General features: G+C 34.6%; 2 protein-coding genes across 3 annotated transcripts in view; both read right to left on the bottom strand.

Moving 5' to 3' along the window:
* Positions 1–15,967, bottom strand: part of LOC136831144 (ionotropic receptor 93a-like) — a 28,708-nt gene extending 12,741 nt beyond the window's left edge. The window contains exons 1-3 of the mRNA XM_067091098.1: positions 15,818–15,967; positions 420–530; positions 16–323 (exon numbers count right to left, since the gene is read on the bottom strand). Of these exons, the coding sequence (XP_066947199.1) occupies positions 16–323; positions 420–530; positions 15,818–15,967 (569 nt within the window). The remainder of the gene's footprint in view (positions 1–15; positions 324–419; positions 531–15,817) is intronic.
* A 687-nt stretch (positions 15,968–16,654) lies between these two features.
* On the bottom strand, positions 16,655–25,007 carry LOC136831563 (tetraspanin-2A-like). Of its 2 annotated transcripts, XM_067092154.1 has the most exons (7): positions 24,764–25,007; positions 24,313–24,487; positions 20,340–20,537; positions 19,331–19,510; positions 19,086–19,163; positions 18,440–18,547; positions 16,655–17,986 (listed from the first exon to the last, which is right to left on the bottom strand). In XM_067092154.1, the coding sequence occupies exons 2-7, from the start codon at positions 24,397–24,399 to the stop codon at positions 17,924–17,926; spliced, it is 714 nt and encodes a 237-aa protein (XP_066948255.1). In that variant the 5' UTR covers positions 24,400–24,487; positions 24,764–25,007; the 3' UTR covers positions 16,655–17,923. The 2 variants fall into 2 exon arrangements, with proteins under 2 accessions (XP_066948255.1, XP_066948257.1); XM_067092156.1 differs by lacking the exon at positions 24,764–25,007 and having other exon boundaries at positions 24,313–24,543.
* Between the last annotated feature and the right edge of the window lie 236 nt (positions 25,008–25,243).

The raw sequence follows: 25,243 nt of genomic DNA, 5'->3' as shown, positions 1-25,243 counted from the left end.
CAAAAATCACCACACCTCTTGGAGTTCCCGCCGGAGGATTTCCCGTCGGAGGATTTCCCGTCGGAGGATTTCCCGCCGGTGGAGTTTCCGCTGGAGGAGTTTCCGCCGGAGGAGCCCGGAGCAAAGACGAGCGCTTTGTACATGGAAAAAGTCCAGTGAGCCGATAGGGCCTCGACATCCTGAGGGCGCAGACGTCCCACGGCGACTAGTGTGGAAGTCCCCGACAGGAGGCGTCCTCTCAAGGACGACTCGGCGAATGACTCCAAGAAAACCCGGCGGTCGCTCACGACGATGAATACGACGCACAGGAAGTGGAATCGTACCTGTGGGCGCCGGAGAAAAAACGATACACTGGTCACTCCGTAGACTGAGAGAGAGAGAGATAGAGAGAGAGAGAGAGAGAGAGAGAGACAACTCACCTCTCTAGCGACACTTGTGAGTCTCTCGCTGACGGTGAAATTTTCGCTGGTTCCTTCGGCAGAGTTGTCGAATAGGGCTGTCCCTTGGAACTCCAGGGACTGGGCCATGTCCTTTGAATATAAATAAAGAATAAATAAAGTTAGGCCTACGAATAAATAGATATCATATAAGTACAGTAGGCCTATCGCTTATTGCAAAGTCTTGTCATAAATGGGTAACTTTCTCAAAGTTAGACCTATAGAAATAAATGAATATTATATACATATTGTAGGCCTATCACCTATGGCAAAGTCTTAGCAGAAATAAGTAACTCTCTATGTATGTATTGTAGGCCTATCTCCCTGGAAAAATTTTGTCATGAATGAGTAACTCTCTCAGACTTATGCCTACAGGAATAAATAAATATTATATATGTATTGTAGGCCTATCACCTATGCCAAAATCTGACCATAATGGAGGAACTTTCTCAAGTGAAAGTAAATGTTTTAGTACTAGTTCATTCATTGTTCAATATAAATATAAAAACTTTCATATTTATCAATATCGGAACTATGCAAAAGATATTTTTATTGAATATTGCCTTTATTGCTTTCTTATTACTTTCTTTATAATATGTAGCAAGACTAACATTCCTTCTTCACAACGGAAAATGTCTAAACTTTGTATAGGAAGCCTACACTTTGTCAATTAGGCCAATATTCATGGTAATGATTCCTTAACTCCTTCACTGAAGTGTGTCTGCCTTTATATTAAGGGAAGCACTGACTCCATAAGGCCCCATTATAAAGTAAGTGCTTATAACTTTTTCTGAATAAATACTCCTTTAGATACCATCCAGTTTGAATGAGGTCCTTTTAGTAATACAGTATATATATATATATATATATATATATATATATATATATATATATATATATATATATATATATATATATATATATATATATAATTTTATATTTATCAGTGCAAAGTTTTTTCATAACAAAAATTCATTAATATATGCTATCAGTGCATAATTTTTTCGTAATATAAATTATAAAAAGTAATAAATTTTATAAAAATAAATGCCCTTATGAGGTTAGGCCAGGACATGGTATTCTAGGGAAGATTTGTTCCCATCGTTTTACACTCATCCTAAAGTTTTCTTCATAACCTATAAAATATATGCTATCAATATAAATTTTCTACATAACCTATATATGCTGCCACTGTACATGTTTTCCGTTCAGATATTGGAGAGGCAAATAAACAAACAACTGCTAGGATAAAGTAAACAAACGCTGAACAACCAAGCCTACACAAGTCACGAGTCAGACAGCTCACTGCAGTAAAATCAGTCTTTGTGGTCTTATATAATTATTATATTATGAAAAATAGTAATCACTAAATAGAATATCACCAATACAGGAAAATAAATCCCTTACTTAGACGGCAATGGAATTGCGTGAATGCACTACACAGTAAGAAAATCCGAAAAGGAAATGCGTCACAAAGCTCTGGGTCATTGCTTGAACCAGAACCACATACAAATCGAGATGGTGTATTGGTAAAACCCGACGCTCTGTTTGGAACTGTTACCTACTTACATAATTTCATATTTCCGAAAATACCCAGTAAAAATATGTCAAGAAATATAAAATATTATATGTATACATGCTCGTTTGGTACATCTGTGATAATGAGTTCAAAATATCGAGATACATAGATATATATTTACTTTTTTTTGATATTTTGTTTGATATTCTTTTAGAGAACGAACAAACTCTTATCGTAGAAAATGGGTAGTTTTAGTAGGATACTAAAGTAAATTATTTCTCACTTTGTACTATCCAGAATTGGCAAGTCATACAGGCATTGTACGACAATTTTTCGCTCAATGTCGCTCACAGGGTGATATCGAGATAGATACATATTTACTCTGATATTATATTTTTTGAGAGAAAGAGAGCCAGTTTTTATCGTGGATAATATGTATTTTGGTAGGAAAGTAAAGTATACTTCTCACTTCCAATTAAAAACTCATACAGAAAGTTTGCGACAATTTTTCCATCAATGCCGCTCAAATCCCGATAAATGCGGTGAAAAAAATGTAAAAAAAAACACCTAAGAACATTTTTTAAGCAATAATATATCAGGACATGTTTATTTAGACATATACCAGTCCAAAACTAAAAAACTAAAATCGATAATTCCTCGAAATTCGCCGATCGGCGCGCCCCTTAAACATAAAAATGGCGTACCTTAACCAGTTAAGTACACAAATAAGTATAAAGAATAGTTTTATAACTCGCCTTAGCCAGGGATTCATAACCTGAGGTCTCGCCGTCAGTGAAGAGGAGATAGGAGCAGTTACGCCAGAGGTAAGCAATCGATAAAACAACTGGTCTGATTTCGTTGGTACCATCTCGTCCTGTCAAGCCTCGCTGTGCTGTCAAAACTGAAGTAGGTATTGAAAACAAAATTAATATTTGCATATAAATATTTTATACTCTTTCTTTCGTTAGAGGAATTGTCATTATTTTATTGAATGATAACAGAGTTAATTACAGTTCTTGAGATAATTACATTATTGGTTGTGTAGAGAGTATTAACACCAGCTGCTGTCATCAAGTAGATATGCCAAATTTGAGTTAAAATTTACCAGCTTCTATTCACTTTCGTCACCAAATTCAACAAATTATATATATATATATATATATATATATATATATATATATATATATATATATATATATATATATATATATATATATATATATATATATATATATATAAAACTGTGTGCATAACTTCCATTAGTCTCACCTGAAGCTGTGTTTAGACTTATGAGTAGAAAACACTGCCAACCAGGCCACTCGATTTTCATTTTGCGGTTTTATTCACTCTGAAAAAATTGTGTTGTTTTGTTTTATTATGTAGAAATATTATTTTTAACCCAAAGTGAGAAACCTTCTTTATTTTTAAATATTCACTATGAGTCTTGTTGCTAAGTTTTTATCTTTTATGAGTTGGGTGGGTTTTAAAGCCTAAACCATGAATTACATAAGAAATTATAGAAATACTTAGTTAATAAAATCATATATATTACATAATAAATTATAGAAATACCTAGTTATATATAAAATCATATATATATATATATATATATATATATATATATATATATATATATATATATATATATATATATATATATATATATATATATATATTAATTCAGAAGCAATAATGTACTTATTTTGAAGATAAAGGTTGAACCAGTGATTTTTTCATTTACTGAATAAAAAAAAAATTATCACCGTCCATAGCCCTAGATAATGTTTTAAAATTAGGTTAGGCCTAACGAAATGGACAATATTCAGTGTGTTTGAAGCCTAAATGCCTATAGGTCTAACGCTAAAGGGAAAAATACCAATCAAAAGTAGCAATTTCACCCTAGGCCTAAATCTCAGATTCAACCAACTTGTGTGATGTTTTGATTTTATCCACTTGGTATTGATTGATTATCTTGTTATTTATTTATATACTGTTCACCGTCAACATCAGTTTTCATTAATTCCACAAACAACATTAGGCCTATAAAAATACAGGTTCTTGGAACACTAAGTTTGAGTAACGTGAATAGGAACTGTTTCCGAACACCAGTTCCAGAGGTGATGCATCTTTGCCGTTTATGGAATTTCATGTCTTTTAAAAGAGACAAAAATTATACTCACCAGTAGTCCTACAAGACCAGAAATTTGCTCTTTTGATGCCTGAAAGATTATTTGAAACTAAAACAAATTACGGAATAATATTGAAAGTAAGGAACAATTAACTTGAGCATCGAAGCCTGTGAATGAGCCCATTGATGAGAAAAGGGAAAACGCCTATTTTACTCTGAAGCACAAACAGGAAAATTAAATCATGTAGCGTCATTAACAACAATGAAAATATAGTATACGACTGAGAAGTCAGAAATCAGTTTGGAAGAGGTCTTGGAAAATATAATCAAGTAATTTGTCTGACAGGTTTCTGTACCGGCCATGTCAAGCGGTTTATACTAAGCTCCCCAGAAGACGCCTTGAGCATTCCTTTTATTTACAAGTCCTATTTTTTCCAGAAAATCTTAAATAGATGAATTACGGTGCATTTCAAATGAGGGTAATATAAAGTACATTTAAAATAAAAAGGAGTTGTAGGCTACAGTTGATTATAATTATGAGCAGTACTTTTTTTTTTTTAGTTGCCTACCATAGACCAACGAAGACCTCTGAAAAGTCAGCAAAATGGTAATAAACAGAAAAATACATAATAAATGCATAATACACAACGGTTCTTGAAAATACCTGTAAATCAATAGGCGCGCATGCATGCATGTGCATATTGCAAATATAACAATTTTTTATCATTCATGAAATTAGCGCTCCTTAGTAAAAAAAAAATAATTCTCTTACCACACCAACAAACATTACCGTTAGTTACGTAGGCCTATGTGTAAATTGTTCTTGCGTTCTCTCTCTCTCTCTCTATCTTTCTCTCCCAGTGGTTGCAAAACTCAGACTGAGCAATGCAATGATTGATTGCAGTAGACTTTCTGCAAATAACAAAGATTAAGCGCTTGATTGGGTGGCCGAGATGGACGCACGCGCAGAGAATTAAATCGCAGGGCAGCGTTGAGCCAATCAACTGTCGCGTTGATAGATTCTCTTGGTTAATGAAAAGATGATAAATTAGAAAGACTGGTAAATAATGCTTGGTAAAGTTTAACCATTTGCAGGACGAATCTGATCATGAATAAATAACTGTTTGCAGTACGCATATGTACAAATAAATATACAAAATAGGTAAATATGGAAACATATACTGTTTGTTTGCTGAGATTTCCGTTTAATCTTGAGTTTGGCTTACAGATTTTTCATCATATTCGGTTTTTATATCATATCAATTCTTAATATTTTGGCCGTGCCCTTTAGTTCATTTCGTAATGTCGGTTTTTATTAATACTCGTGTGATGAAGGAAATCTTTCATTCAGTTTAACAATACCCTTCATAATTGGTGGACTGGAAAAGCGAATTGGTTTTCATCTTATCAAGACGTTAAAATAACCAATCGAAATTGAGGTTTTCTATGATCGAACAGCAAATTACCAAGAATTGTTATGGTAATGTTACTAAGTTGCACCATGACGAGCTTGCATTTGGTTGCAATGCCCTCCAAACAACATCTCATCGTCTGGTGACATCAAGTTTGACGAGACAACGGACTGATAGCTAGGCTGACGTCGTTTGAAGGGTCCTTCCGTCGTAGACGGTCCTCCTTGACTCACGGAGATATCAACTTTTCACCGGAAGCGAATTATTCATTGACGGTCGAGATGTAAAATGAAAAACAAAAAGAAAAAGGAATTTCAAATGTCATGGTGACCGCCGAGTCAAAATCTCGCGCCGGACAGACAGGAGAATTCCTCGTTTTATTTATTCAAGTTTCGTCTTGTGACGTAGCTTAGATTTTTATGGATGCATTAGCGTTCGTTTTAAAAACTCAGATTTTCATTAATTTATTTTTTTTATTGTATATTTGATTTACGAGAGTCTATTTTTTTATATATAATAAAATGTAGTACGTTTATAAGAGGCCATTTACTCAACCTTTTGATAATTCAGTTTTTTTTTTTTTAGATGTTAGGCATCTCTCTCTCTCTCTCTAATAATCGAAATGACATTATAATATCTCCCTCCCCCAACATAATTACCTTTTGAAATTCTTTCTTTCTACTTTTACCATTGCTATGAGTTATTTTTCTCTGTTATATTTTATAAGAAAAAATCTATTTCTAAAATTCTCAATGCATTTTAATAAGAAATATGAATTTCAGCCTAAAATAGCATGAAAAAAACTTATTTTGAAATTTTGCACTATGTCAACGGCAAAAGAACCTGTTGAGATATTTGAGATCAATGTCTTACTCAAAGGATGTCATTATTTACAGATTTCAAAAAGCATTACTTTTATTATTCACGTCGTGCAAAAGTTTCCCTCGAAGCCTGAAGGCGACCTTTGCTTTAATCAAGATATTAGCGACAGCTTCCAGCTGAAATAATTATTCGGAACCTCTCAGACTTAGACGCTCGCTTCGTCAATAAGTCCGTGAGACAAATCCTCGGTGAATTCGCTACGGGTTTTTCTCTATTATTTTGACGTAGGATAGATTGTAGAAAGGAATTATTTAAAGATGTTCAGTGTCTGTAAACCAAGAGGAGAATAGAAAAGTAGTAAACTATGTATCGATACCCAAAATGCACTAGGAAGAGATTTGTTTTTACGAAAAATGGATAAAATAACATGAAAGCCATTCTGAGTTAATGTGTGGTTGTATTTGTATTTACAGTTTTTCGCCTAAAAAGTAGGATTTTGAGTTATCATGACGAGAATAATCCTTTATACCTTCTGAAAATGGAACAAAAATTGAATTTGTCATAAAATTAAGTTGAAAAGCTTTAGAATATCAGTTTTCTTTCGAAGATGTCAATATGTTTCCATTCCAGTTAACCTAAATGTATATGCCTGTCTTATCTGCTCCTTTTGAGAAATATTCTGCTCATTTACTTACGTTGCTTCTCTCTTTGTTTTGGAATCAAGGGTAGCTTTTGTGCATCAAAGCCCCTTTCCCAAATTATTGAAGTTATATTCCTTTCTCAGACCACCCTGTAACGGCACCAGGTAACCAGAGACCACATTTTCTTCAGGCGAGATCTTTCCCGATAACCAGTCATAGCTTATAAACTTATATACCTTTTCTTGAGGTCTATGTTTTGCGTTGCTAGGGCAGACTGTTTTCCTTTTCGAGTTCCTTCTTGCTTCCAACAGGTCTGGCTAAATGAGGGGACTGTATTACCTGTCTTGGCAGCCATTACAACACCACACACACACACAAATGCAAAAACAAGCTACAAGCAGGCGTCTTCGGTTCCCTTTCCTGAGAAGCTCTAATCCACCCTTTCACCTGCACTGACCCTTTATTTCTCAACTTTTAATGTCTTCTTGAACCTCGTATGGTATGTAAACAGTTCATCTCAGCATTTTCTCACTCATTCCTGTAGTTTGCGCTTAACACTTCACTTCCATTAAGGAGAGTTGGCTCTACAACCCCTTTATATATTCCCACCTTGGCTTTCCAAATCTTTTGCACACACCCAGCTCCTCTCTCGCATTATCTACCCGTGATAATTAATTTATTTATTATTATTTATGTTTATTACTTACGTATTTTACTGAATATTTAGGGAATTTTTGTACATAAAATTTGGTAAAACATGCTGCAGACGAATTTTCTAAAGGTGGAAATGGTCTAAGGAAAAACACATCTTAACATTTAGATTTCTAAAAAATTGCCCAATACATTGAGATTGGATAAAAATATAAAATAAATATTGTTAAATATGTCTTTTTAGTATAATAAAATATGGTTAACAAGTAGTTAAATCTTGAATTTATAATTCATATATTATTCAAAGTTTTAAAATTTAATAACCCAACCGGGCTAGACATCGCCATATTTAAATGTCTTCGTCGTTTAACGGAAAGAAAATTACCGAGATCTGTACTCCCTAAAGACCAAGATATAGACAGATAGCTAAATAGATAGACGGACAGACAGACAAACTCTATATAATCATAATAAATATAAAATCCTAGGTGCTTTACCTCAGTATCCACAACACAGCTATAGTAATTCACATCGGCGAATAGAACCTGTAGAAGAAAGTATCTGATGATATTAACGTGATGTTTCTGAAGGAAATGATGTGAACAACAGTTACTGAGCTTCTTATATTTTTAAACTGTTGTTGGGGAAAAATTAGAATGCATACTTTAGGCTTAATGAAGATCGCCATCTTTAAAAAAGGCATTGCATATGTCGCTGCTGAGGACATCTAGTGGCCCTTAAAACAACTACAATTTATGTGTGACGTAAAATAGTAGCTGGCAACTTTTCACTTTCTTCGGTGGATACAACCTCTGATATTATGAAAAATGAAATGAATTTGCTTCAGACGATCTTAAATATATATTATGAATTAAATACTGACATACGAGGTATACGAAGCCATAAAATCATATCTTAAGAATCACCTAAATAAATAAAATATAAATTAACAACTAGCAACTCGTGTGCCTCAGATTGGTCAGAAAATAGCTATTGTATAATTTTTTTAATATCAATAATTAAAATTAATTACTTCATTAATAGAATATAAAATTATATTTAATTATAATTTATTATTAATTATGTTTCATTAATCACGTATTTTACTGAACATTTATAAATACTCAGGAATTTTTGCAGACGAATTTCTAAAGGCGGAGTAGGGTCTAAAGAAAAATACACCTAAACATTTAGAATTCGTAAAAATCTTGGTCAATACAATGAGATTTAAGAAAAATAAAATAAAAATGGTTAAAAATATCTTTGAATTATAATAAAATATGGTTGATAAGTAGTTAAATCTCGAAATTAATTCATATATTATTCAAAAATTTAAAATGTAATAGCCCAACCGGACTAGGGCTCGCCATATTTAAATGTCTTCGGCGTTTAACGGATAAAAATTACCGAGATCTATATACCTTAAAGACCAAGAGATAGATACATAGATCTATCTATCTATTTGTTTATCTACTTACCTAGATAGATAGATAAGCAGATAAACAAATAGGTCCATGTAATCATAAAAAGTCAAACTACTTTTGAAAAATGGAAAAACCCTAAATACTTTACCTCAGTATCCACAACGGAGCTAAAGTGCCTCACATCGGCGAATAAAACCTATAGAATTAGTATACAAAACTAACTGATGATAACAACGTGATGTTTCTGAAAGAAACTTAAGTAACAAGTGGTGTGAACAAGTTACTGAGCTTTATATAATATCTTTTAAGTGTTGTTGGTAAAAAAATTAGAGCACATACTTTTTTGCTTAACAGAGACCACCATCTTTAAAAAAGGCCATCATAAATCGCTGCTGAGGACATCTAGTGGTTTTTAAAACAACTACAAATAATGAATAAAATAAAATTGTAGTTGGCAACTTTTATCTTTCTTCGGCAGATACAACCTTTGATATTATGAAAACTGTGATAAATTTTATTATTGTTATCTTATATATGAATTGAGAATTAAATTTTGATGTACGAGGTATACGAAGCTATGTAATGATCTCAATAGAATTACTTAAATAAATAAAAAATAAATTAATAATTAAAAACTCGTATGACGCAGATTTGTCAGGAAATAACTATTGTCCTTTTTTTTATAACTACAATTTAAAAATTGAATATTCCACTAATATAATATGGGTTATAGTAAAAATAATATATATTACTTTTTATTTTGATTGCCTATGTATTTTACTGCATATTGAGATATATTTATGGGATTTTTGCACAAAAAATTCTGGTAAAAGATGCAGCAGACGAATTTCTAAAGACGGAAAAGGGTCTAAATAAAAACACAAATAAACATTTAGAATTCGTGAAAATCTTGCCCAACACAGTGAGACTGGATAATATGGAAATAAGTATTTTAAAGCATATATTTTCAGTATAATAAAATATTGCTAATAAGTAGTTTAATCCTGAATTTAATTCGTATATGCCTCAAAGTTTTAAAATGTAATAACCCATCTGGGTGAGAGATCGCCATATTTAAATATCCTCGGTGTTTAACGAAAAGAAGATTACTGCGATTTATACACCTTAAAGACCAAGAGATAGATAGATAGATAGATAGATAGATAGATAGATAGATAGATAGATAGGTCTTTGTTTACCTGATGACAATAAGAGCCTAACATTACTGGCTGAATATGAAATTCATATTATAAATCGAATAACAATTTGTTATTATCCCAGCGGCAATTAGTTGATTTTACAAAAAAAAAAGCTAAGATAAAAAGATAAAATATAAGTAGTGACTGCTTTACATTATACTCGAATAAACAATAACTGTTGTTTTCTGGCAGTGATATAAATTTAAAGATATTTTTTCATTGTTAATAAATACCGTAATTGTGACAAATGACAGAAACTCATCTGACGGAGCAGATAAACACTTTTTTTATGGAATCGAAAATTAACTACATGACAACTGATTTATTTATCAAACTCAACAGTACTGGATGCGGGCAGTGCATGATAGGGTAATCAACACTAATTAGAAACTTACAACATAACATCTACTCGTTTTGCACGAGTCTTTTAAACCCGATTAAAACGCAGGACGAGATTTTTGCTTTCTTCTGATAAATCCATGTAATCAAAATAACGCAAGAAACTACCCCTGATTCTGTATATTTTCATACCTCGTCTTCAACGGAGCAAAATTAGTGAATTCACGTGGCTGGCGACAAACTGGGAGTTCTCTTCTTTTCCTCTCTCTCTCTTTACAAGTGACGTCAATAGCGTGATGTTTCTGAAAGAGGCAGAAGCAACAATATTATACAAAGGCCTTATCTCGGGCTCTTCGTTGTTATTGGAAGAAAGTTAGAAGACGCACTTTCTGATTCAGTTTTACTGCCATGTTTAAAAGAGGCATAGCAGATCGACGCCCGGGCCATCTAGTGACAATTAGAACAACTACAAAAATAAAGAAAAAAGCAAAAAACAGTACCTGACAACTTTTAAGTTTATTCGGCCGATACTACTATGCTTTTGATTAACATGGGATGATTTTCACTGATTTATTTTAAAAAATGAATAAGAAATTTCACAATAATTCAATAAGCATAAAGCTAATTCATTGTTATTAAGGAAATAACCTAAGGAAAAAAAGTTAGAGTAAAAACTAGAAACTTTTCTCAGCCCGAGCTAACAGAAAATAACTGTTGTGTACCCAAGTCACGCAATAATTATAAAAAAAATCTCCATAATCTGATAAAAATTAAAATAATTTAACAGCTTCATTACTAGTTGGTATAAATACTTGTAGTTTTGACTAAAAAATTAATACTCTTTGAGGAAAGTTTCAATGAAATATTTGGTAAAATTGTAAGCAGACGAACTACTAAAGAAACAGGACAATCATTCAGAAATCGCCAAAACACAGCTCTGACTAGTAATTGACGCTGGATTAAATGATGAATATCACTAAACACAGTCTCTTAGTATAAAGAATAAAGCTGAATTAGTAGCCTGGTCTTGATTTTAAACCACATTTCCCCGAGGGTTTAAAATCCAAACTCAACCGGGGCAAAGAGGCGCCATATATAAACGTCCTCGACGCTTGAGGGAAGGAAACTCCCAAAAGCTGTATGCTTCTAAGACCAGGAGGTAGATAGACAAACAGATAGACAGATAGATAGATAGATAAATAGACAGACAGATAGATAGTAATTACAATCAGATGCACGACCAATGACACCAACTTCCTTGATTTTATGAACAGGAGTTGAGGTGACCGTAAGATATAACGCGAGCAACAAGTAAAAAAAAACAATGGGTTATCTTTATAGCAATTACAGTGATAAACATTTCAAATGGAACTTTTATGCTCTCATAATCAGATAAACACACGTGACTGAACTATGCCGATGTGTACCTGAACGTTGAAACGATCATACCTGAAAAGCATTACTTGCCGTTAAAATGCAACTGCATTTAGTAGCATAAGCTCGAGACACTGTGACATTCCAGAGGAATGACGACTTGAGGATATTATCTCTCTCTTTGAATATCGAGACAGCCGTAAAGGAGATGGTAGTACTCATGGCTTTACAAAACAAATGCGTTTTCTTTTTTTTCTCTCAGTGTTATAGTGGATAAAGTTAGAGTACATACTTCACAAACATCATACCCTGCCATATTTAAAAAAGGCACTGCAATAGTCGTAACCGACGATCTATCGGATTATTCGGAAGTCGGTAATGGCTTTTTTAAAAGAAACTATTGTCTATAAATTAAAAAATCATGTAAAATTAAAATTATAAATAATTTTAAATAGAAAATACAAGTAAAATAATTTATATTAGGTAAAATATACAAATAAATGGGCAATTTACTAAAAAAACTGGGGTTATTTGAATGTTTTAACTATATCTTTTGGTAACACTGGCAGTAGACGACATGCTAGAGGCAAAATATTAAACCGCTCGAAATCGTTATATAGCTTTACATAGTGATTCTGAGCTAAACCAAGATGAACGTTGCTAATCAAGTGTTACTGGAATATTTTTTTTTGTTTAATACATGACAGCAAATTGGGAAACTCTGTTTTAACTCATATCTCTCGAGGGTATTAAATGTAACTCAACTACGAATAGCAGGAGCCATATTTGAATACTTTCGATAGTTGAAGGAAAGAAACCTTATCAGAAGTACATGGTAGACCGACAGAGAGAGAGAGAGAGAGGAGAGAGAGAGAGAGAGAGAGAGAGAGAGAGAGAGAGAGAGAGAGAGAGAGAGAGAGAGAGAGAGAGAGAGAGAGAAAGAAGAAATTAATATTTAAGTTATCCATGAAATACACAGTTTTCGTTTTCTTTTAATATCTTTTATAGAAAACAAGAAATAATCTTATGGTAAACTACTGTATATATTTACATCGTCCATATACATTTCTAGAGTACTGTATCGTAGCTTACTCTCTTTCTAGGCGATTTTCTTGGAGTTATAAAGCAACTTAGATGTTTTTTAATGAACTATAATGTAATAAATTATATATTTTATAACTTATCTTAGGGTTCTGTCGAGACAGAAGGGTGGCGAGCCGCGAGCGTGCGAAAGCAGCTGATTTAGCAAACTTTGTAAGATATGATGCCAATCAAAAGTGAAAGAATTATAGCGGCAGCAAACAAAAAAATGGTTAAAAAAGGTGATGAGGGAAAAAGCAAAGGTCCTGAAAAGACTCTGCCCTCATAATGAAAAGTGAATAAGACCACGAAGTCAAACTTAGACCTAAGTCACCAATGACTTTATGGACGATTTCTTACAAAAGTTAATCTCTCTCTCTCTCTCTCTCTCTCTCTCTCTCTCTCTTGAAGTTTACTTAATTTCATTGGAGAATTTAGCGTTAGCAGAACCTTTGTTAGATACTCTATTAATCAAATGATCGGGTACACACCAAGTTTTGGTATCAGATTGCGCCTTTAGTGGAATATAAGATGTAGAACTTTTGCAAAAGCTACCATTACTCAACATTTGCAAAAGAATAAACATAATAAATGTTTCAAACACCAAATATACGAACAATTACTACAATATCCCATGAAATTATCCCTGGAATCTTTTACCAGAAATGTTCTTCAACTGATTTCAACCAATCACAAGCGCCCATACTCTTTTAATGTTGTAAAAACGAAATCTGATCGGCTGATACGCAAAGAAATACTCTTAAGAGTATAAATTTTCTTTTCAAAGGTTATTAAGAGAACAAAAAACACGGTGACATTCATTTGCAACTAACTTCAAATAACGGAAGTTTCTACAAAGCGGAGAAAATAGGTTCTAAAATATTTGGATGATAAGAGAGATACACTGTATTACTAAATATGCTGACTATCTTATACCACTTTTCCACTTTTGAAGGGGGGTGTTTATAAGACTGCGAATTAACACTGAGATCACAATGTTTCCAAAACTTGCCTCTTGTCTCATTAAATACGACAAACTGATAGATTTAAAATTTTCTTTGTCATTCCTGAAGGAAGTCTTTGCATGTGCAATAGTTTGCATGACGGCTTTTTTTCTCCGAATGTGTACTTTCTAGAGGGAACCCTCCCGAAAAGGCTTTGGCATGGAATACCTGAGACGGAATTTCTTTGCATCATTCATCAGGTTCTTAAGTGAAATTTTCAACTAGGAGACTGCAACCTCTCAAGAAAAAAAAAGCTCTGTATTTTTATTATACATTTGTACTGATTCGACGAATATCTTAAGAGACGAATATCGTAAAATATCGTTCAGTTTGTTTAAAAAACAACAACTTAAAAGACACCTTCAAACCAGTTAACACAATTTATCAACAATCTTTTAAGTATATTTCACTTTAAATAGACCGCTTTAATTTGAAGGGTAGAATATGTATCTATGAGCTAAAATAAGTTCATATTCTTCGTGATAACTTTATTGGGTTAGCTGTAGACAACTAACCTTCCCTGACCCCGGTTCGAATCTTTGCCTCGCTGGACAGACAATTTTGTCATTTTATTCTCAAAATTAGGATTCCAGATTATCATCGGTTAGTTCAGAGTTCGCTGGGTGTGGTCGCTCTATTCAAATTCTGTGTAACATTTAACCTCAAAGTACTTTTGTAATATATTCTTCATAATTGCCACACAGGTTAGAGCAAAGTCAGAACCGTCATGATAACTGGAAAGTCGGCAGAGCTATGCGGCTGGTAAAAAGTCTTCAGAAAACCTAATAAAAGGTTCCAGTGATTTTTTCTGTTGCTCCTTATTTACAAGAGGAAGTGATGCTATTCTTTGATTATCTTCGATGTTTAAACTATGTAACTATTTCTGGGTCAGAGTAGCAGTGCCTCAAAGCATCAGAAAGACGAAAAACGACATGAAATGACTATTGCCCAAAAGAAGTTCTTTACTGTCGTGGTTATATGCGTACCTAGCCTTTTTCCTCTGTTCACGCTGTACCTAGCATTCTCTGTCTTCAGTGGAAGGTCTCTTATTCCAAAAGACATTTCAGTCTACATTTAATCTTTGGAATAGTTAATTCAAGCCTGTAAACTGGCGTCACAGCAAGATGAGCAGATTAAGTTGTCTAGTTTTTACACATTTCCAACTTGATGCATTTTCAGTACAATTACAAATTACTCTGCTTTTCCAACATTTATTATTTTTTTCTTTTATTTGCCAATAAATAATTTAAAAATTTAACATACTATTTCAAAATAAAGCTCAGAGAATTAAAAAAAAATCAGGATATAAATAAACTTCAAACGAAGTACTTTTTGCTTGTCAAAGGAACTTGCTTCGATTATATAAAAGTACCGGAAAAGCAGTGGAAAGCCAGTCCATACAGAATAAATTACCGTGTGTCATCGGCCACGTAAATCACCCTAATTCCTTTAGTAATCCGTTTATAGTATTACGATGACCTGGGAACATTCTCTTCTCTCTCTCTCTCTCTCTCTCTCTCTCTCTCTCTCTCTCTCTCTCTCTTTATCCAAGGTTTATGTTTAACATAAAGTCATCATTTCAGCGTTAATCTTCAAGCAAGTATGTTAGAAGGTTAGGCGCGTTTTCCGTTTACCATTAAGAATAATAAAGAATATGACATCATATGTAAGTAATGGTCGGTTGGAGAGAGATAAAAAATCTGTTCTAACCAATATGACCTTTTGTGGCTCCTCACTTACCTCGATTCTTTTTTTATTATTCTTTAATTTTATTCAGTTTTCCCAACATCTGTCGCTTTTTCCTCATTGACTGTGGGCGCGGGGGCGGGAGGGTGATGGGGTGGTAGTGGGCGGCGGGGATGGGGTGGTAGAGGGCGGGGAGTGGTGCCCTTCCAGTCCCCAGCAAGTGCTTTGGGTTGAAGTTGCTCACCCCACATCCTATCACAGTCGACTAACCACCAGATACATGATTCAATGCTTAGGTCATCAGTCAGTTGCATACTGAACTTCTCGAGAAAGCCTTGGATGCATTTATGATCTACCGAATGACGTGGTGCAAAAACCTGGATTTACCTGAAGTCAGGTAACACTGGCAGTTAAGGCCTAGCTGGAACCAGAGGCAATTTGTGCAAGTTTAACTGATACAAAACATTAAAAAAGACACACGATAGCACAAGACTATGAAGACTATTTCTATATAACTTTCTTACCTTCAAACATGGCTGCTGTCTTCTAAGGAGATATGTCAACACAACAAAGTATCAACTACGAATGGTGGAATTCTGAACTAACCACGGTTCCAGTATTTAACGAAAATCATCTCCTCGAATGTGTTATTAATTTTGAATGCATTCATTCATTTAAAATTCAGTTAGTGGTTCTAATTACTATTTTCTGCATTCAGTACTAATTTTTTGTTTTTTAGTTTCAAATTGGTATCATCATGTCTTTTTCAAAGAGTTTCTATATACGCTTTTGGAGCATAACCAATTTCGGGTGCAGAAGGGATCGCTAATGATGGTTTTAATGGCTGCTAGAGCCGTGGGGTCGCGGGGGCGAGGTGGAGGATAAGGTACTGGTGGTACATTTAATATAATATAAAAGACAAGAAATAAACAATAACGGTTTTGGTACACATTTATTTGCTCAGTAGTTTGCAATATTAAGCAAATACTTGATATCCTTTACATCTATTCCCTATCACTAAAAGACAAAGCACAACAATATTTTCCTCAAGGAGAGAGAGAGAGAGAGAGAGAGAGAGAGAGAGAGAGAGAGAGAGAGAGAGAGAGAGAATTTTAGCAGAGCAGGGAAGGAAGCCAGTTATGCCCTTAGGCAGCTTAAAATAAACACATATTCGAACATATGTTTCTTATTCCATCTAAGTACAACTGTTTTAAGACGAAAACAGACAAACAACTACACATTTGCACTGCGTCTGCAATGAATCGAACGCCTTATAGATAAGTATAACAAATGAAAGTAGAAAAAGGTTTCAGTAGATTAAAAAACAAGTGAATGAGTTACAGAAATTGTTTACCTACATTTCAAATATTCTGAAAATTTATGTCAACTGTACTTTATATATTACATATATTGCAAAAAGATAGCACTTGGGAAATAGACAGGTATTTTTCCCTTGTACAAATACTGACATAATCATCGCTGATGAAAAGGTCATGTGATTTAAATTATGTATGGAGTAAAAGTGGAGAAATTGTGAAATTCATGTACTAAGTTACAAAAGACAGCACTCAGGATTTATTTCTGTATATAATTCCGCAATAGCAGTTGATTTTTACTGCAATGTCAGCTAATTCTGAAGTTGCATAAGGAAGTAGGTTAAATTATATTATTATTTCATTTTTATTCAAAAAGATGGAAATTTGGTTTCAAAGCAAAACGTTCAGTGTATTGTGAGTAATAATACACTGTGATGAGCTGATCATGAGCAACGTTTTTGCATATCAATAAGATTTGGAAAATAAATGAAATCGATAAAGTTTTACAATTTTCCGTCGTGATAGTACATGGTTAGTGCAAAAACACTAACCTTAACTTGCAATACATTTTGTTTAATTTTTGCTTAGAAATTGCTGGAATTATTGAAAATACTGCTTAGCACGAAGTCTGCAATTAAGAAGAAGAAATATTTATGTAAGTCTTTCTTGAAATCCCATTAGTATCTGCCTTGTTACCTTCCAAATAAAGTTAATCTTGCTAAATAAAATATACCTACAAAATTCCATTTTGTTATATGAGCTTTAGATAACGATTCTTTGTATCAAATAACAAATACAAACTATATCCTTCCTCGTTACCAGCTACAGAGAATAGCCAATCCTCATCAAAGATGTCACTTCGCGGCGAATATTTCCAAAGTCTCATTTTGTTCAACCATTCTTGACCTCCCGGACACCTTGCCACATGCAGAAGGCAAACATCACCGAGAACAGCTGAAAGAAATGCAAATTGTTACGTAGATGTTTAAAACGAGACGCGAGGTTTTCTTAAGAGAGAATTCGGTACTGGAATTCTCGTCATAACTGATGACAAATCAGTCTTTTGAAAAGAAACTGGTCGCATGATTCAGGATAGAAAAGACAGGTAAACGCAAGCTACATGATTCAGGAAACACAAGAGACAGTGTTTCACCTTCAGGACCTTTCCGGGACACAAAAGACAGTGTCAAAAACAGGCTACATGAATCAGGAAACACAAAAGACAGTGTTTCACCTTCAGGACCTTTCCGGGACACAAAAGACAGTGTCAAAAACAGGCTACATGATTCAGGAAACACAAAAGACAGTGTTCTACCTTCGGGGTCTCTTCAGGCACTAATGAAAGCTTTGGGAAATGAGAAGCTATACTTCAGAGATATCTAGTTACAAGCAGCGAAAGGGTCTTACCTGTAAGAAACACAAGCTGAGGGAAAGTCCTGTGATCCAGCCGGTTCGAAGCTCCATGTACTGCGAGAAGATCTCGGCGCAGGAGTCGATGTACTGGTTTCCTGTGACCTTTGGGAAAGAAGAAGCTTTACAAGGGGGCCTTTTGTCCTTACGTCGCATGGTAGAGGTTTGGTGACATCTTCTCCAGTTGTTGAATGTCATTTTTTGTGATACATATTCATAAAGATAAGCTTCTTGGGGATATAGAGGGTTCAAGGCACACAAAAATGCCTAGAATTCAGATTGTACTGTGGATGACAGACTACAGAATCTATAAGATATCAGAATATAAGAAACTGGCTTTATTATGGTGTAACTGCTACAGAAATTCACTAATGGACGAGATAGCATTGACAATAGCCATACCTATAATTGACAGCAGCAAAGGTGGTTTAAGCTTTGCTTTTTAAAAGTGACGGGTAAAATACATTTGTACAAGTTTTTAGAACACTTAAAATCTGAGATGTATATTATAAAGAAATAAATGAATAAACTAAGATATATATATATATATATATATATATATATATATATATATATATATATATATATATATATATATATATATATATATATATAATTAGTTTTACGTGCTTATGCCCCTCACCTGGTCCCTGCAAGTGTCCGGAACAGGCACGTGAATTTCAGCGTAGTCAGCCGATGAATAGCCTCCGCAGCAACCAACCTGCGAAATGACAAAGCCACGCAAAGATAAGAAGAGCTAAACAGACCTTCATCCCAATCACTTATTTTGATCATGCGGCCGTAACAGGCTTCCTAATAACTGGCCCTGCTCAAGACCTGCACATTCATCACTCCACATCCAAACCTGGAAGACGAAAATATGTTCACCTGCTCTTGGATCATGTCGACAGCTCTCCTGGAGGCGACGTCCCACTGGTACTGGTAGATCAGGTTCCTGAATTCCTCCTGAACGTAGGGGAAGAGTTGGGTTTTTTCCGTCCCGTTGTCTAGGAGGTAGGCTGACCCAGCGAGGAGCAGCAGGAAAGTGACTACGGTCATCACCTTGTACTGCGGACGCAAGGAAGGGAAAGAGTTCGTTTAGCCAAGTTTCGTTTCCCCCACTAGGCGAGGGTGCGTTCTGTTGGCCTCGTTTGTTTACGTTTGGTTCTAGTCATTAATACAGCTTTAAAATAGTGTATTTATATCAAGTACATCGACTCTGTTAGCCTCGTTTGTTTACGTTTGATTCTAGTCATTAATATAGCTCTAAAATAGCGTGTTTGTATCCTCAAGCGTACATTAACCCGATAAGATTCTGAACTCCTTGCTGCATTGAGTCAACTGTGAATTTAGTGCTATTTTTTCTCAGGCTTTTCCACTGAGCACAGATGGAAACCTTTTTGGCTAAATAAGATATTAATTTATTTTATAGAACGAAGGCGCTGCATTATTCATATTACCAGTCATAATCTGAAAACTCTTGTGTTTTCCAGATGATGTTCTTATAACACAGGAAAACCCATAGCCTGAGATATTTAGATTCTTTGTGTGCCTACACGGTCACAGAAATGATTGAACTGCTACAAAGACTAGACTAGGACAGAAAAATTATATTTTTCACTCAAGCTGTACATGTTTCTTAGAAATATTAAAATATAAATTAAAGTACCAATCTATCTACCTGAATTATTCAAGAAAATAATGCTTATATATATCTCTACTGTAAGCACATGCCCTTGTCATAATACGTCTTGAACCGTTCAGGCTCAGGAAGTGTTATCTGAGTGTTTGGTCACCATGGCATCCAGTTTTCAATTCTCTATTTACTACTCTATCTTTACGCCTGCTTTCTCCTCCTAGGGCTGAGGAGCACGAAGGAAATTCATTCAATACTCACGATGATCAAGATGAGCCTGAACCTGAAGAAGGCGCCGCAGCAGCCGATGAAGCTGGTCAACATGACGAGACAAGCCGAGGTCATGACGATGGCAGTGGCGTTGTTGTAGAATGACATGGCCAGACTTTCCATGTAGTCGCTGCCGTCCTTGTCGAAATAGATCCACATGCCGATGGCGAAGATACCAGCAGCGCCGCACTGAGGGGGAGAAGAGAATGAAGGTTTGATCAGAGTTACTCCTAAGAGTGCAACTTCAGTGTCTGGACCAGGACCCCCCCACAGTTTAGTTCTGCTGGAAGGCTGTGATCTCCCTGAGGCGTTCCGGCAGGACTTCACGTCAAGACTGGTATGTGAAGTCAGTGGTATCCTCGTTGAATCCTGTCCTCAGACCCACGGCAGATAGTACCTGCAGCTGGACTCTCTAAGGTTAAATGGATATCGGGGGAAGAGGTGTGATGGTTATTGAGATTTTTGCTTTTCGTCGCCACATTTCTTTAGATTTTAGCTAGGAGGGTGTTTTTGACGAAAGCGTCCTTTCTCTCTCTCTCTCTCTCTCTCTCTCTCTCTCTCTCTCTCTCTCTCTCTATTGAATCTACAAACTCTAGATTCATCTAAGGTCATGTGTCCATGTTATCAATGTGTTCATAAATGTCTGGATATCGATGTCCACATTTTGAAGATAGATTTAAAAAGATTTTTCAAAAACCACAAAGTTCTTTAAAAGTTACATCGAATAATTTACAGACCCAGCAATTTTTTTTACTGTGAATTTTAAACTGAATTTCCAGTGTATCAGTTCTGTAATCTTAAAAAAAAAAAATACTTCATCCTTAGCTTGTGGACTGGGTCACAGGACTTTACTTGGTCCGGTAAATGAGGTTTTCTGTCGAGCATGACTGTCCACAAATGCACCAGAAAAGACTACAATACCTAGGAATGAATTTTAACGTCTTAACCTTTTTAATTTAAATTATATGAAAAATAATTAAGATCCCTCGAAATGATTACAAATTGAAACAGGAAAATATTCCTATCAGTAAAGGATATATTACCAAAAAAGAACAATTTATTGATTGTAAAAGCATTAAAATTCACACAGTAACACAGAAAACAGATCGGCCTAATCAGTAAAATATCAGAGGCTGGGAGGATATTTCACTGTACATAAACGATTAAAAAAATATCTCATTTTCACGCTTGGTCGAAACACGCTTCGAAGCACCTTTCGACCACGCTTCGAAGCACCTTTGTCAAACCGAACGAAACAGCTTCACGAACCGCCCTACATGAAGCAGCATCAGCTGGGAAAAACACATCACGATCGTAGCACAGAAACGTCTCAATTTCGACTTGATCTTCGAGAGATTTTAGCCTCTTTCTTTTCCCGAAAACTTTCGGTCGGTCGATACAAACGGGTCATTTCGATTAGAAATTTATTCGTCTCGAGAAAAAATGTGACGATTTTTTTTTTTTAATCTCACACGAATAAGAATGAATTCGAACAGAATTTCTTCTTGGTTTCAAGTCGATCACGATTCTTAAGGTGAGGGAACGAGGTTGGCCCAGAGTGTGTGGGACGGTCAAGGGTATACGTCCATAGGCTTGATTGCTATTGTCAGGTACTCCGGTAATTCTCACACGAGAGACAGAGAAAGAAAAGGAGAGAGAGAGAGAGAGAGAGAGAGAGAGAGAGAGAGAGAGAGAGAGAGAGAGAGAGATATCTACCTAGTACTTTGTCTGTCTCCCAATCTCTTCCCCCTTCGCGGAACCTCTTAATTATACTTGCTTTCACCAATCTAATAATTTTTCCACACTTTCTACTTGACAAAACCTTTTCAAAATACCCTAATACATTTATATATATATATATATATATATATATATATATATATATATATATATATATATATATATATATATATATATATATATATATATATATATATATATATATACATATACATAAGTAGTTATTCATTACAGAGAAAACTAAATTCTTGTGTACAAAATCTTTGACATTCCTCTAATCTTTGGTGGCGCACAACGAACGCCCGTTACTCTAAGATAACAAACTCGACGCGTTATCGTTATCAGTGTTATCATCCTGTTATCAGAAGGAGAGCCTTCGTTAACATCCTGGTTCATGGAGGGAATGAAACTCTGGCGTTGCCATACGGTGTTCACAATATTCCCTTGGCATGACTAACATCCTGACTGACCTATTTAAAGTGTTTCATTCATTTGCAGACAAAAGGAGTTGTATCTATTATCAAAATTTTGTTTAATATTTCTGGATTTCCATCACTGATACAGGAACACTAATAGAGAGAGAGAGAGAGAGAAAGAGAGAAAGAGAGAGAGGAAGAGAGAGAGAAAGAGAGAGAAAGTTATACTGAAACGAGTTTATTCAACAGGTCGTCTTGATAAAGTTTATCTCAAAGATAAAAATTTAATAAAAAAGAAGTTAAAAGCATTACTAAAATCATAATTTCAATACAGCACAACATAGTAACAGTTTTGTCTGTTGGGTTAAATAGGTCATGATAAATACAAGAGAGAGAGAGAGAGAGAGAGAGAGAGAGAGAGAGAGAGAGAGAGAGAGAGAGAGAGAGAGAGAGAGAGAGTTTATAACTTATATCAAGATCTAGTCCACCCACAAAAATCAGAGATGTGATCACAATTGGCAACGACATTGGACAGGAATGTAAGATCGCTCATGATTAAGATCTGAGACGCAACTGGTAAGATCGTTAGTCAGCCTCTAACGATCCATTCGTCTCGGTCAATAAAAAAATCGGGACACTTAGGACCCACTAAAAGCTGACTTGGAACTTCTGGCAAAAACAGGATCTCGAAGCTAGGAGTGTCTTGCATACTGATGGGGAAAGAGGCGAACGGTAACTTCTGGTATTCGTCGTTTTCGGGTGATAGGACTGAAGGGAAGGTTTGAACGATAATTTTTGGTATTCGGTGCTTTTGGAAGAGGTGAGCTTTGATATCATTAGAAAATGGAGATTTGATGCTTGATTGATTTTAATTTATCACGTTGGAATTATTCGTATTTATTTAAAGCAAATGGAAAATTAATTATTTAGCTTCATCAAATGAAAATAATTTACTAAGCTTGTAGAGAACAACAGAAAATAATTTTTCCTTGGAGTCTTACATATTCAACGTTTTGCTGTACATAAAATAAGTTGGCAGTTTTAGGTACAACATATAAAAAAATATTTTTCTTCGACAACAATATATATATATATATATATATATATATATATATATATATACACACACATATATTATATATATATATATATATATATATATATATATATATATATATATATATATATATATATATATATATATATATATATATATATATATGAAGGATAAACCCTAAATATCTGAAATAAAAAAATTAAAAATGATTAATGGTCTTTCTTGTGTAAATACGGTTTTAGGCATATTTTGGACAAAACTTCTAACCATTTGTTTGATAAATTTTTTCGTTTCTAGCTATAAGACTGTTTCGCATATTATGTTATTTTAATCTTCACATAAAAAACAGGGAATCTGAAAATAAACAAGTTGTAAACCAGCAACAAATCTTTTACAATAACTCAAAACCACAAATGAATAATATTTTTAGGCGTCAAGTCATCTGAAGTTCACCGAGTATAAAAAATTGTTATAGCTCAAATAAGTACCCAGTTTATTTCCTGTGCTACTAACAAACTGACGAAGAAATAAAATGTGAAAATCGAATATGTTCATCAAGAAGTTATTGCAGTTTCAGTTAAACAAACAAACAAACAAAAGATAACTTTAAAGGACACAGTTACCTTAGGGCAAACCAGCCGTTAATAAAGATGGCATACAAATGCATAAAGATTTTAAAGCTTTCATCAGGAGTTAGCTCTCACGAGGAAGAAGGAAAAGTGTGAAAAAAAAAACAAAAACGCAAACTTACGAAGAATATGGTGTTGAAGATGTAGATGACATATTGCAGAACGTCCACATGTTCCTCCATGGAACCTTTCCCGCGTCCGGACCCCATGTTTCCTTTCCCTTTTGTCTTTCTCCCCCTTTCTCTGATGTCCTGAGGTTGGTTTGGAGCTCTTGTGACTCAGCCGAGGTGTGTGTCACTGTAAAAAAGATATACACACTCTTAGATCTCGCTGGTAAATGGATCTAAATCACGGTTTTCTTCGTGTTTCAAGATGGCGCCTCAGAGTACAAGCATTGGCTACGCAGTTGTGGAAATGATGTGCGTCACAGTTCATTAATCGCGAATATAAACAGATTCCCTTTATTCCCTCGTGCTGCAACAGATAGCCAGGGAAATCCTCTAGTCTTTTTGAATTTGATATTGTGGACGAATCTACGATATTCAGTAAAAAACTTGAATTAAAATCACGAACCTCCGAATGACGGTGTCGCCTCGCCAGGGCGCGTCTTACACTGAATGGTGATTGGTAGATTACGTCTCTCTTCGATACAGATAAGATAAACACAGTTGTTAGTCATATGATAACAGAGTACTATTAATCCTGAAATCAAACTGTCTTCCTTTATAACTAAAGCACTAGAGAATTTCCGGTGCAGAACTATAGTTTTCAAAATGATTTTGCAATATAGCCAAACGGGAAATATGAATGACTAACCATTATTACCACCAAGTGTTATCATTAATGTAGCGCCGGTTATCTAGCGATAACCAGCGGTGAACTGATAACGGCGACACAATTCACAGCACAAAGAATTCATCTGCTCTGTGCAATGAGGAAATAGGAGAGGAATTTATATTTTTTTCGGAAATAAATGAATAAATCGGGCATATTGAGTACTTAAAGTGTGAAAAGAAAAAAATGCTTTTAGTTAACACTTCAGATTTTGTGTTA

This window comes from Macrobrachium rosenbergii, chromosome 48 (assembly GCF_040412425.1).
Source record: "Macrobrachium rosenbergii isolate ZJJX-2024 chromosome 48, ASM4041242v1, whole genome shotgun sequence".
NCBI lineage: Eukaryota > Metazoa > Arthropoda > Malacostraca > Decapoda > Palaemonidae > Macrobrachium > Macrobrachium rosenbergii.
Note: the sequence above shows the minus strand (reverse complement) of the source record. Positions and strands in the feature narration are given on the sequence as shown.